General features: G+C 58.4%; 2 protein-coding genes across 2 annotated transcripts; one reads left to right on the top strand and one right to left on the bottom strand.

The window, feature by feature from the left end:
- The first annotated feature begins 23 nt into the window (after positions 1-23).
- On the top strand, positions 24-1,613 carry LOC117646631 (ubiquinone biosynthesis monooxygenase COQ6, mitochondrial). Its single transcript, XM_034387712.1, has one exon. The coding sequence runs from the start codon at positions 59-61 to the stop codon at positions 1,463-1,465; it is 1,407 nt and encodes a 468-aa protein (XP_034243603.1). The 5' UTR covers positions 24-58; the 3' UTR covers positions 1,466-1,613.
- A 62-nt stretch (positions 1,614-1,675) lies between these two features.
- Positions 1,676-6,229, bottom strand: LOC117646632 (cysteine dioxygenase type 1). The gene is made up of 6 exons (XM_034387713.1): positions 6,002-6,229; positions 3,264-3,511; positions 2,824-2,941; positions 2,499-2,661; positions 2,221-2,390; positions 1,676-2,132 (listed from the first exon to the last, which is right to left on the bottom strand). Exons 2-6 carry the CDS (start codon positions 3,497-3,499, stop codon positions 2,097-2,099), a joined length of 723 nt encoding a protein of 240 aa, XP_034243604.1. The 5' UTR covers positions 3,500-3,511; positions 6,002-6,229; the 3' UTR covers positions 1,676-2,096.
- Between the last annotated feature and the right edge of the window lie 4,886 nt (positions 6,230-11,115).

The following is an 11,115-nucleotide window of genomic DNA, read 5'->3' as shown; positions in this document are numbered from 1 at the left end:
TATCTGTCTTCTGTTTTGTATTTGTCCGAGCAGTTGCCCACCCTGAAGACTATTAAAAATGGCTCCCATCATGTTTTTATCACCGGTTACAATGGCATTTTCTAATGTTTCAAAGAAACTGCTAATGTCACACGCTGGATTCATTTGCAACTCCAGCCTCATCCAAAAATGTCATCAATCAACTTCCGGAAGTCAGCATTACGACATCATCATCGCAGGAGGAGGGTTAGTGGGCACAGCCATGGCCTGTGCCCTGGGATCTGCCAAAGTTCTGTCAGAGAAAAAGATACTTCTCTTAGAAGGTGCTCCAGCCAAACCCATCACCCTGAAAGACACTTACAGCAATCGAGTGTCAGCAATCAACCATGCCTCCGTCGAACTTTTCAAACATTTAAGCATCTGGGAGGACATCAGGGGTCATCGTGTGCAAGAAGTGAGGAAGATGCAAGTGTGGGAGACGTGTTCTGATTCTCTTATAACATTCAGTGAAGACGATTTGTCAAATCCAGTTGCGTATATTATAGAGAACGACCTCATGATGTGGGCCTTGAGTAAATGCAATGAAAATATCCCAAATAGCTCAGTTCGGTACAGTGCTAAGATCAAAGACTATGCTTTTCCACACTCTTCTGATGTTAACACACCTGAGGTACTTTTAGAAACTGGTGAAAAGCTTTCATGTGATCTACTGATTGGTGCTGATGGTATTAACTCTAAGGTCCGCTCTAAAATGGATACAATGGTGGAGAGAACTGACTATAATCAAATGGGTGTTGTGGCTACATTAAGTCTCTCAGACCCAACCAACAATATTGTTGCGTGGCAAAGATTTCTCCCAGATGGTGTGATAGCACTTCTTCCTCTGTCGGAATCCACCAGCTCATTGGTTTGGTCTACATCAGTAGAGAAAGCCAAATCACTGATTGGACTAACAGGAGATTCCTTTGTAGATGCGGTTAATGAAGCATTTCTTAAAGAGTTCCCCAGTAATCCCTTTGTTGAATCCCTGCTTAAGAACCTTAATCTCAGCCCAGGAACAGATAAGCAGATTCCCCCAAGTATTAATGGAGTACAGGAAAATAGTAGAGCAGCTTTTCCATTAGGATCAATCAATGTTTCAAGATACGTTAACGACTGTGTTGCTTTGATTGGAGATGCCGCTCATCGAGTTCATCCCTTGGCTGGGCAGGGTGTCAATATTGGTTTTGGTGATGTGCAGTGCTTGGCAGATCAGGTTGCCAAAGCAGCATATCAAGGCTCTCACATAGGCAAGGGTGCTCATCTTAAAGTGTATCAATCAGAAAGGCTTTATGAAACATTGCCAAAGATGAAAGTTATTCATTTTATGCACACTTTGTATAAAACTTCATTTACTCCTGCTGTAGTTTTAAGAAGTTTAGGTCTCTCTTTAGTTCAGTCTATGCCTTTAGTTAAAAAGCAGCTTATCAAGAGGGCCAATTCTTGAGAGTCTTTGTTATCTTCGTTTCTGTTTAATTTGTTGTCTTACATTAAACCTGTTTTTATTTTCTTGTGTAACAAAATGTTCCTGCTAAAATCCTGTTATCACTTTTACAATTTCAATAAATGTTGAAATTCATTCAGGACAGAATAAATGTGCTGTTTTTCATTGCCCAGATAACTAATATCTAGATCTTATGATAAAAAACGCTTTTGCTTACTAATCTAAAGCATACTTTTATTAATAAAACCGTCTGCTTTTTTACAGACTTGCACAATCAATATCACTTTTTATCACAATGGAAGGTGTTTCACAAGGGGACCATCTAAAAATGTTGAAAAAAAATGCTCAGATTAAAATGGAAACCATAACTTTTGAACTCCATTTCACAAAAGCAATGAAGTATTTCATGAGAACATCTGTTTCAGGTATGGCACATAACTGACTGCAATTTTTTAATAAGTGCCCTTTTTGTCCCATTGAACATTATCCAATTTTAAGTGAGTCCGTTAGTTAAAACACATTTTAAAACCTTAAAATAACTAACTTGGCAATAAAGTACTCATACAATATGAACATTATTTACAACTAAGTGCAATATGTCTCGATTGAAATCGTGGCAACTGGAAACGCCCATCTAGTTGTCCTCCGGTGTCGTCGCCGACCTGGCCTCCTGCAAGAACCAAAACAGAACGAATGACTGGCAGCCGAGCAGCGAGCAGGGAATGACCGGGACCGAGTGGGCGGTAACTCTTGTCTACCTTGTCGACCTTCTTCCCCCGCTTGGACCAGAAGGTGACGGGGCACTGCGAGCGCCTGCCCGTCCGCTGGTTGAACACGGAGCACGAGCTGAAGGGCGGGCTGTACAGGTGCAGCGACACGGCGGGGTCGGAGTGCGACGGGTTCTCCACCCGATGCAGGCCCATCGAGTCTGCGGATCAGATCAGGCGGCATGAGAACGCGACTTTCCGCAGAAGGCTGTACCTCCCTCACACCTCGCACGGGACGCCCCATGAGCGCGAGAGAGACATTCACTGACCGTTGATGTAGCCGACGTCGTTGAGGCACAGGTCCGTGCGCGAGATCTCTTCCAGCGGCCGCCCCTCGCCGTCGTCGTCGCCGTCGTCGTCGTGGCCCTGCTCCTCCGCGCCACCCTGGTCCGGCCAGCTGAAGCGCACCTCGCTAAGCGTGCCTTGAAGCATCTGCAAGCAATGCTTTCACGTTCAAGGCGCGAGGTTCTCCCCAGCCTCTCAAGTTCAAGCCAGCCGCCTGCCTGCAACGCAGCACGCCGGCGCGGGAGTAGGTTGGGTTGCCTACCCCGCAGTCCACGGGCGCCGAGACCGGCACGGCAGACCGCCACCCACCTTCATGAAGCAGTGCGCGTCGGCGTGGTCGTGCACGGCCGAGCCGTGGTCCGGGCCCCAGCACAGGATCATGAGGTTGAACTTGCCGTTGCCCTCGTCCACCAGGTTCCTCGTGTACCTGCAGCATCAACAAGTGCGGCTTCCTGTAACGACCATTGACGACCGCAGCAGGCTGATTCCGAGAGTCGCTTTCGTCGCTCTGTCTCTCTCGCACCAATACAGGACGCCGCATGAGTGTGAGAGAGACAGCGTGACCAAAACGACTCTTGGAAGTGGCTATGGTTGCCATGGCCACGACCAGTTCCGCCACAAAGGTGACACGGCACACGTGCTGAGCCCAAAGAGCCCCATCAGCATCGTCGCCTCGGCGGTAATATATTGCCAGCTGGACATTGCATGGACATTAAACACTGTACAGTGTACAGTACAGTCTCCCCTACCTGAATCTGTCGAACTTGGCGAACTTCTTCCAGTCCGCGGGGTTGCTCTGGTACGAGGCCATGACCTCGCTCACGTGCTCGATGTTGACGACGTCGTCCCTGAAGATGCGGTGCAGCTCGCTGATGAGGTTGTCCAGGCCGTTGATGGGGGAGTCGGGCGTCTGGGCGGGCCGCAGCGCCTCGTACGAGGGCAGCTTGCTGCGCAGCCGCACGTCCTGCATCGACGTGATCTCCATGGTCTGCAACGCCTGCAACCGGACGGGCACGTTCATGGACTCCGCCAGCGCACCGCACGCGTGCCCTCAACCCAACCCAAGAGCGGAATGGAAACTGGCGATCGAATCGTGTGACTCGAACCGAACCACGGCCCGCGCGATGCGCATCGTTTACAACAACAGGCCGTCCACGCGATGCGATGACCCACCCCACACAGGTCAGGGACCTACCGGACCTACCAGGCCGAGGCGTGAGCCTCAACGCCGGGGGGATTGAATCGCGAATGTAAATGGGATTGCCCGTGAGTCACGTGGGGGCGCCTCGCGAGCTTCGCGTCCGACAATCAGTACATTTACGTCATCGTCGTGCGGCGATAGTCGTCGCGATGTACGACTAGGACCCCCTGCAGACTCCGATTCAGCTCATCGTTGACGTCATTCCGTCTCTCTCGCGCTCATGGGGCGTCGCGTAGAGATGCGGGAGAGAAAGAGCGACGAGGTACAGTTCGGAAAGAGTAGCACGATTCCCACTGGCATACACGTGGTGGCCTCTGCAGGCACGAGGCGCCCCAGATCCGAGCCTTTTTCAAAGCCAGCTCGCCCGCACCAGAGCCTGATAACGGCGGGGGTGGAGTGGGAAGGCCCTCGCGCGACTCGGTTTTGACATTGGTGACACCCGAAGTGAGAGAAATAAGAGAGAGCGAGAGGCTTTGCTCTCTCTGTCTTCCATTGCATCACTGCCACTATCGCGGTTTTCCCTCTGCCGAGCACATCGTGATTCTGCTGTTGCTGCTGTCAAGGCGCTGACAGGCGAGACGGCGGGTATGTCGAACGAGTCTCCCGATCGCGATCTTCCCCGTCTCGTCCTTGTTGCTTGTGGCTTGTCGCGCCACTGTTGTTTCTTCCTGGAGAGGGTTGTGCAACGGACTCCGAACAAGGCGGAGCGCGCTACACCTCCACCCGAGTAAAAAAGTCAACTAAAGGGTCCTTTTCAGCAGATGATACATTATATTTTCCCCCTTTTGGAGACTGCAAAAATGAAGCTAAAAAGAGAAATTTGGAGGAACTAGGTTTTTTTTCCTATGGCATTTTAATGGTCTCAAATTTCTCTCTGATTCTGGGCAGCGTTTCGTCCTCTCTCGTATGCCTGCGGGGCACCCCGTGACGTGGGATCGGAATCGCAGTTAGCCTGTAGTGCTGGTGCGTAGTCAGGGGGTGAGAGCGAGAGAGACAGCGACCTCGCGCTCCGTTTGGAGTCGCTCTGCTGGAGGGGGAATGCCCATGCCCAGCGCTCAGGGAAGATATTGCGCGCCGTTCAAGTTTTGGACGGCCTCACGCGGTCTTTCCTGCCGGCTCGCCACTTTCACACGGTGCCGGGGCGGTTTGGGCTGCGCTGTAACCCCCCCCCCATACATACACACACACACGTTATATGGATGATATCGTCTAGCGCGCACGTGTGGTCTGTTAGACAATATGTCGCGGGTTTTCGATCGGTGCTGCCAGGATAATTGGCTCCTAGGAGCCCGAACACTTCGGAGTCTTCAGTGCGTGGTTGGAAGTGTGTTCGCCCTGCACGGTAGAAACGGTTCCTGGTTTTTCCAGGAAATCGCCTATATTACCATAGGCCTCCTGCGAAAACCAGAAACCGTTTTTACCGTGTGCCTCTCATGCGCACCGGTGTGTGTTTTGGCTCCTGGCTTCACTAATACTTCGCCTGTGTACTTACGGCGGGCGCGGCGCCTTGCCCTCCAATGAAAGCAAGCAGGTCATTCCCTGCAAGGCGCAGGTAGGCAGCCCGCGACGTGCCGGCGCGCGCCGTGCACCGGGACTCGGGCAGACGCGGGGCGACGCGGGCCGATCCAAGATCCGAGAATTCGGTCCAGTTCAAGGGCGAAAGTGTGTCAATACTACCAAGGCGACGTGGCGCGGCCCGGCGTGGCGATCGAGTACGATAAGACGAAGGGGCGGGGCCGGCGGCGGAGCGGGGCGAGGGGGCGGCAGGCAGGCGGGCAAGGCCTGTTTGTTGTTTTGCCACATTGTTGCTGCTCTGCTTGCTGCCTCCGTGACGCGATGTGCGCGCCCCGGCCCTGTCCGCACGTCACTCGCCGCCAAGCCGCGACGCGTGTCCACTGCGCGTGTCACCATGACGTCACCATGACGTGAGGGTGCGTGGCTATCTGCAGGACCGCGCGCCCCGACAGGGCCAGGAGGACCAGGAGGACCTCACGGAGGAATACGACTGTGCCTCGCTGGACATTCCCCGAAACGTCGCGAAGCTCGTCGACGGGCTTGCGCTTGCTTGGGCACCCCGACAGCCTGCGACAGCCTGCGACAGCCTGCGACAGCCCAACAGCCCAACAGCGCGCTTCGGACCGCGGCTTCCGCAGCTAGGATCCAGGAGGCGCTCTAGCGGTCCCGGCGGGGAAGTGTCTCCTCCCCAGCTGTGCGGCCGGTAGCGGTACCGCCCGGCCCGGCCCGAAGGTCCGGAATCTCGGCCCTGGGCCGCTGCACTGCACTTACTTGAATGAATGGGTGGCTCGATGAATGGGGGCAGCCGCGCTACACTACGCCACGCCACGCCACGCTACGCGCCACACGCTGCCGCTGCTGCCGCTGCTGCCGCTGCTGCCGCTTGGTCGCGTCCAGTCCAGCCGAGTCGCGTGCAGAGACGACCTCGCCGAGACGACAGTTTGCAGTGGACTGAAGACTGAAGGGGATTGCCTGTCGGGTGCCGCCCGGTCCGGTCCGGCCTCTGCTGCTCAGCCTCTACTCCTGTACGAGACGAGAAGAGAGGAGGAGAGACGGCCCGACGCGCCCCCCCTCCCCTCCCCTCCCCCTCCACATGCCGGCCGGACGGCCTGACGGGCCTGACGGGCCTGACCACTCACTACTGCCCCTGCTGCCCCCGCGCCTCCCCCGTGTACGGTTCACTTCTCTTGTTTTGCTCCATCTCGTGATATTGCAGCCACTGCCGCTCCGCTGCGGGGGCAGTTGCTGTGTGGAGCCCCCTGCACCCTCCCCCTCCTCCCTATCTCTCTGTCTCTCTCGCGCGCTCTTGCCCGCTATCTCCCACGTTCCGTTTTCCCACGAGAGAGCGCATCGTTCTCTTCTTTTCGCTCCGTTTTCGCTGCAGGCCACGGCATGGCGCGCATTGCGTGCCTCCCGGCCGTGCGCGCCCTGCGCGCCTCCGTGCAGTGCAGCTGCCAGGCCGCGTTACCTGCACGCCGGACATGCAGCATGCAGCGTGGACCGCTGGACCGCTGGACAAGCCTGGATCTGAAGCCGCAGCCTCCCGCCGCGCCGCGCCGTGCCGATTCGCAGCGTCAGTGTGTTCGGGGTGTCTGGCCCGTCCGGCCGAGCATTCCATTCACACCGACCGGCCGGCCGGCCAAGCTGGGCCCGCTGGGTCAACCCCCCTCCTTTCCACGCCTCCACTCATTTTTGCACGTCCATCTGCCGGTTGGTTGGACGGGGCACGCGCCTGCAAAATTTTCACTCACTCATTCACTCACTTTCGCGCCGCGTCGTGCGTTTCGCTGTTTCGCTCGGCGCGGAGCTCCGCGGCGAGGACTTCCCTATCGGTGGATTGCGGATGGCTCCGGGGCCTCCGAGGGCTGTGGGAAGGGAAGTTCCAGGCCAGCTGGCGTTCCTGGTCGTTTTCCGCATTCGCATTGGCTGTCGGGCTGTCGGTGACGCAGGCAGGGCCGTGATTCAGAAGAGCGGTTCGTCGCTCTCTCGCACTTTTACGGAGGGCTCCATGAGTAAGACAGAGACAGAGCGACGAAGTGACTCCAGGGAATGTCGCGCAAAGAGAGATGCAGCACCGCCAACTGTCTGCTGCACGGTGCGTGCACACACAGGAGCGCAGGCGAGCGCAGGAGACTTGAACGCAGCAGTCAACCACACCGCCCTGATGCGGCGCACCGTGCGGCGCGGGCCGGCAGACCGCCGTCACGGCCAGCGTTACGTGGTTCTTGAACGGGCCGGACTCGGGGCGGAGGGTGGCGGGACGACCTTGACCGCCTTCCCCCGCGCTCCGCCGCCCCGCCGCCCCGCCGCTAGGATAGGGACGAGGCCATTGTATTTTCGCGGCTGCCGGTCCGAATATGATTGTTTTGCACCAGATCGTTGGGTAATTCCCATTGTTTTGCTGGCAGGGTTATCTGCGGCGCTGAGCGCGCTGAGCACCGTGAGACTTGGGCTTCGGGCTTCAGCCTGGCTTCAGCCTTGGCATGGGATGCGAGGACTGCTGCGGTACTGCAAGGGATCGAGTTTGCGATGCATTCTGCAGGCATTCTGCAGGCATTCTGCAGGCATTCTGCAGGCATTCTGCAGGCATTCTGCAGGCATTCTGCAGGCATTCTGCAGGCATTCTGCAGGCATTCTGCAGGCATTCTGCAGGCATTCTGCAGGCATTCTGCAGGCGAAGGCAGCACGGCTCGGCCGCAATGCCGCTGCCGCCTCGAAGGATCGCCTCGTCGCTCTGTCTCTCCCGCACTCGAGGGGCGTCACGTAAGGGTGCGAGAGAGACGGGGCGGCTAAAAGCGTTTCGGAATCGGGCAGCTGGAATGGCAATAAAATAAAATGCTGTCTTTTTACAGCGTGGCTGCAGTGCAGTGCGGCTCGGGCATTTCGCGCTGGCCGGCACTCCTGCATGGCTCCTGGCTGTGTACAGTTCGATCTATTCGAACTAAAATAGGAATAGGCGTCAGCAGAACGGCCAAAGTGACCCCCGCGCTGAGGCCTGGCGGTGCTGGCGGTGCTGGCGGCACAGATCGACGACAGCGACTGCGACCTGCAAGCCGCCTCGCCTCGCCTCGCCGCCGAAAGTGTCGCAACGCTCCCCGCATGGTGCTTGCCGAGCTTGCTGAGCTGCAGAGTGTCTTGCCGTTGGAAGTGCGCGGGTATAAACAAAGACAGACTTTGTAGCGTGGAAATGAACTCGACCGCTTGCCTTCGCGTCCCGAGCGATGCTCAGCGCGCGGGCGCCGGGGTGCTTGCTGACCAGTTCTCTGCTGACCGCTCCACGACAGCAGGGAGGCTCACAGGGCACGGGGACGTCAGCCGACGGAAACTGATTGGAAGACGGGGGCGGATTACAAGGCAAATTTCAGCGGGATTGCGGGCTGCAGGATCAATGTTCAAGTTGCCTACCTTGAAGGCGCATCGCACTCTGGGGCCCGTCGATGTCCGTCGCATGTCGACAACCCATGCCACAGCGAAAGCGATGCTCGGATTCGAAACAAGCTTTCTGTCCACGAGGGAAGTGCGCGGTGTCGTCCTCAATCTCCGGCTGCATTGCGGCACAGGATTACGCGTCGCAGACTTTAAAAATAATATGAAGCAACAAAAACAAAAACACGCCCTGGACGCACATTGCCGTTGGGCGAGTCCCCGCCACTGTCGCTCTTGATGGGAAAGAAAACTAAAATAAAAGTGGAAAAGCAGAAAACCGGCTTGTATTGGCACAGCGACAGCCGCCTGATTCCGAGGGATCGTCTCGTCGCTCTTTGTCTGTCGTGCCCCACGGGACGCGCCATGCCGGCCACGCCGGCCATGCGTGCGAGAGAAACAGAGCGGCGGTGGACGGTGGATCCTTCGGAACTTCGGAGTATCAGGCGGCAGCAGCGGCAGGGTCGACATCACGCGGCGTGGTGCGGACGTGCCGACCACAGGCGCCAACGCGGATGTTTCGCGATTCGCCCCGCTTTGCCTCAAACTCGAGCAATAAGGGCAAGGAGGCGGTGGATCAGAGAGAGGGCCGAAATCTGCAGCAGGAAATGCGAAGAAGAAAAAAAGGTCCAACTGACCTGAATAGCATCGTTATAACGCAACATTCTATACATATCCAATTACCGAAGATGGAGCCACTTTCTTATCACGAGGTCTCATTTGGGAGAAGTGCGTGCCGCCGCCGCGCCCCGCCGCGCCCCCCGCCACGCACGGCCGGCGCGGGGTGGGGGGAAAAGAGGTAGATAGCTGGGCGTCAAAAAGAGTGACGAGGTCGCGGGGGTCATGTGGTGAGTGGCGAAGGAAAGACGCGGCGCGGCCCGCTGCCCTGCGCCGCCCCGCGGCCGCTACCGCGGCCGGCCGGCGGCCCGGCTGTCGACGGCGCGGCAGTCGGCGGCAGTCGGGGGTAGGCCTACCGCCGGCCCGCCGGCCTGTGGGCTTGGGGGCATTGCACCGGCGGCGTGGTCCAGAAGTACCCCGACCTGGCGAGGTGGGACGTCGTCGTCCACGCCGCTGGACGCGCCGTTCCGCCTTCCCTCCGCACCGTGCAGGAGCCAGCTCTGGAGCCAGTGGATGCACGAAATGCACGCTGTGTGCATTTCGTTGGCAGCACTCGGTGGCGGTGGCGGAGGCGGAGGCGGTCCAAAGTCGAGGGAGATGACGATGACGTCGGCCAGCCCGTTGGAGGCGCGCCAGGCGCAGCAAGGCGCAGCCAGCGGCGGCAGCGGCAGCGGCCCCGGGACCATTCCTACGCCTATGCGCGCTGCGCGCAGGCGGCGGGCGGCGGCGAGCGGCGAGGGAAGTCCGGCGGCGGGCGGCGTCGCCGGCAACCCTCCGAGACCACTGACGCCACTGGCACTGTTATCGGGAAAACCGAATACAACCGAATGCTGTCTCGCTCCTTCAATCGACCGAACCGGTTCCACCCGCTTGCTCCCGATGACCCCGTGGCTGGCGGCCCTGGCGGCCCTGGCGGCTGGGGGTGCGGGCGGAGCGCGGAGCCCGGCGGAGCCACACCGGCACGCGGTCACGAAACGTCGCGAAACGAGGCATGCTCCCCGAAGAAGAATGGGGAGCGGAAGGAAAAGTCCATCCTCGGCGGCACAAGGCCCACAAGGCCCCGGCGCCATGAGCGTCCGTCACTAGTCCAGCTCGCCGCAGCTTGCCCTGCTACCGGTTAGACTGGTCGGGGCGAGGCGGCCGGGCTAAATCGATTGAAGCACCTAATCGATGCTATGTGATGGAGGTGAGACGAGCCAACCGCAGCCAGCGTCGTCGCCTGCACCGCGAGTCAAGCGCCAAGCGGCCTGCCGTGTCTCTAGCCATGCACGCAGTAGCAGTGCCGGGGCGCACATCCGTGGCGGTGGCCATGCGGGCCACCATCCACGCTGCGCGCCCGGCCTGCGCCCGGCGAACGAGTGTAGTGGCCTTGGCATTGGGCGGCAGCGGCCAGAGCCAGTGGCGCAGGAAAGGGACGTCCACCGCAGCGTCGCGCAGCGTCGCGCAGCGCACCCCCAGTCCGGGACCAAATGGCATGCGAGGTGCACCTGGCCAGCGAGGGTGAGGTGAGGGCGAGGGAAGCCCCTGAACCGCCAGGCCGGACCGGCCGGACCGGCGGCAGGGGTGCATCCTCGCTCGCAGCCCCAATCCCGTACCTCCAGGCCAACTTTCCCTCGTTACTTTGAATCGTTTGAGGGATTTTTAGTACTCTTAAACTCTATTGAATTGACGCTCGCTAGATCTCTTGGAGCCAACGACACGAAAAATATTGAGAAAATTGGGTTGTTGGTCCCTCTGCCTCGGTCGGAAGCGGAGAGATTTGGGGGGGGGGGGGGGGGGCAAGGCGGAAGGCGGAGGAGAAGTCATTCCTACGCCGGCGACGACGACCCCATGTTTGTCTGCCC

Source organism: Thrips palmi, unplaced genomic scaffold (genome assembly GCF_012932325.1).
Source record: "Thrips palmi isolate BJ-2018 unplaced genomic scaffold, TpBJ-2018v1 HiC_scaffold_19, whole genome shotgun sequence".
Classification (NCBI taxonomy): Eukaryota; Metazoa; Arthropoda; class Insecta; order Thysanoptera; family Thripidae; genus Thrips; species Thrips palmi.
This window is presented reverse-complemented; position numbering and strand designations above follow the sequence as displayed.

Bases quoted from the DNA above. Each gene is read 5' to 3' on its own strand.
- LOC117646632 (XM_034387713.1), bottom strand. From the start codon at position 3,499: ATGGAGATCACGTCGATGCAGGACGTGCGGCTGCGCAGCAAGCTGCCC. The intron at 2,942-3,263 runs GTAGGGGAGACT...TTGATGCTGCAG, and splicing joins GCCAAGTTCGACAGATTCAG to GTACACGAGGAACCTGGTGG. The intron at 2,133-2,220 runs GTAGACAAGAGT...TGGTTCTTGCAG, and splicing joins GGGGGAAGAAGGTCGACAAG to GAGGCCAGGTCGGCGACGAC.
- LOC117646631 (XM_034387712.1), top strand. From the start codon at position 59: ATGGCTCCCATCATGTTTTTATCACCGGTTACAATGGCATTTTCTAAT.